The 1,962-nt window shown below is 46.2% G+C and overlaps 1 protein-coding gene across 1 annotated transcript in view; it reads left to right on the top strand.

Annotated features, from left to right (window-relative positions):
* The window catches only part of LOC118405628 (angiogenic factor with G patch and FHA domains 1-like), a gene marked incomplete at its 3' end in the record, with an annotated part of 3,313 nt that extends 1,729 nt beyond the window's left edge, over window positions 1-1,584 (top strand). The window contains 4 exon segments of the mRNA XM_035805192.1: window positions 619-717; window positions 808-928; window positions 1,454-1,527; window positions 1,562-1,584. Of these exon segments, the coding sequence (XP_035661085.1) occupies window positions 619-717; window positions 808-928; window positions 1,454-1,527; window positions 1,562-1,584 (317 nt within the window).
* Between the last annotated feature and the right edge of the window lie 378 nt (window positions 1,585-1,962).

The raw sequence follows: 1,962 nt of genomic DNA, 5'->3' as shown, positions 1-1,962 counted from the left end.
ACTAAGTTACTACTGGATATTTCGTTATGTGCACATTTACTTACTAAGTTGCATACTGCAGCAACAGCCTTGTAGGCAGATTAACCAAGTTTTTGATGAAGTTTTGAATCAAAGAGGAAACGGGGCACTGTATCCCATTCCCTAACCATGCATCCCTTACACAGGGGCACTGTATCCCATTCCCTAACCAGGCATCCCTTACACAGGGGCACTGTATCCCATTCCCTAACCAGGCATCCCTTACACAGGGGCACTGTATCCCATTCCCTAACCATGCATCCCTTACACAGGGGCACTGTATCCCATTCCCTAACCATGCATCCCTTACACAGGAGCACTGTGTCCCATTCCCTAACCATGCATCCCTTACACAGGGGAGCAGATTTTCTGACAAGCATACAATAAAATTCAGATTGACCAGGGATGCTTTTAGGTCACATGTAGCCACAGTCTTTAACTGTGACCTGTCTGATAATTATCCCCCCTCAAGAAGCCTTAGTTTGAATTAAACTCCTCTAAAACTCTGCACCATGGCAGAGTGGGACTCACACCACACCTCTGCTTGGTTGATCTGCTGTCTCCCAATTATCTACCCCCTGCTGCCCTGTTCCTGTACAGGTGGACAAGCTTAACCAGGAGCTGCACAGGTACAAAAGGAGTCAGGTGGGACAGGTGTCACAGGTGGGACAGGTGTCACAGGTGGGACAGGTGACACAGGTGGGACAGGTGTCACCGGCGGGACAGGTGGGACAGGTGTCACAGGTGGGACAGGTGACACAGGTGGGACAGGTGTCACCGGCGGGACAGGTGGGACAGGTGTCACAGGTGGGACAGGTGACACAGGTGGGACAGGTGTCACCGGCGGGACAGGTGTCACAGGTAGAGGACAAAGCCTGCCAGACAGAAGACATCCTAGCACCATGGGCAGGTCAGTCCCTGGTTCTGCTCATGCATTCTGTGCACAGGGCAGAGATAATTATTGACTCTATGATCCATGCAATGTGCACAGGGCAGAGATAATTGTTGACTCTATGATCCATGCAATGTACACAGGGCAGAGATAATTGTTGACTCTATGATCCATGCAATGTACACAGGGCAGAGATAATTGTTGGCTCTATGATCCATGCAATGTACACAGGGCAGAGATAATTGTTGACTCTATGACCCATGCAATGTACACAGGGCAGAGATAATTGTTGACTCTATGACCCATGCAATGTACACAGGGCAGAGATAATTGTTGACTCTATGACCCATGCAATGTACACAGGGCAGAGATAATTGTTGACTCTATGACCCATCCTACACCATGTGAAATTTGAACTTTACAATTCAAGGTAATGAAATTCAAGATAACATGTGCTTTTTTGTTTTTTAGTGCCAATTGCTGATAGAATTATCTCTGTAGTATATTTATCATAGCTATCCTCCCTGTACACCATTCCGACAGTTGAAGCCACCCAACAAGTCCCCACGTCTCAAGGCAGCACAGAGGCATCCACTAACGAGGCATCCATTAACGAGGTGAGTATGTTTGTTACAGCTTCATTGTTTACAGGTTGACACCACCGGTATGTCCCTGGGGTGTGTTACAGGTTATATTGTTTACTTGTTTACTGTTTACTTGCTAACAGCACAGGTATGTCCCTGTGGTGTGTTACAGGTTATATTGTTTACTTGTTTACTGTTTACTTGCTAACAGCACAGGTATGTCCCTGTGGTGTGTTACAGGTTATATTGTTTACTGAATAAAGAGACTCTTTTTACACAACCATTGCTTTATTCTCCATCTGAACTGTGAGCAGTGACACCTGTCCTGCAGTACAATGTGAACCAGTCAGAATTGCCCTGAAGAAGGTGACAGACACAGAAATGTTGCTGAGAATAAAGCAATGGTTACTAGTATGTAAAAAGAGTCTCTTTATTCAGTGACGCACCAACCTGATGAAACTATTCCCG

Source organism: Branchiostoma floridae, chromosome 2 (genome assembly GCF_000003815.2).
Source record: "Branchiostoma floridae strain S238N-H82 chromosome 2, Bfl_VNyyK, whole genome shotgun sequence".
NCBI lineage: Eukaryota > Metazoa > Chordata > Leptocardii > Amphioxiformes > Branchiostomatidae > Branchiostoma > Branchiostoma floridae.
This window is presented reverse-complemented; position numbering and strand designations above follow the sequence as displayed.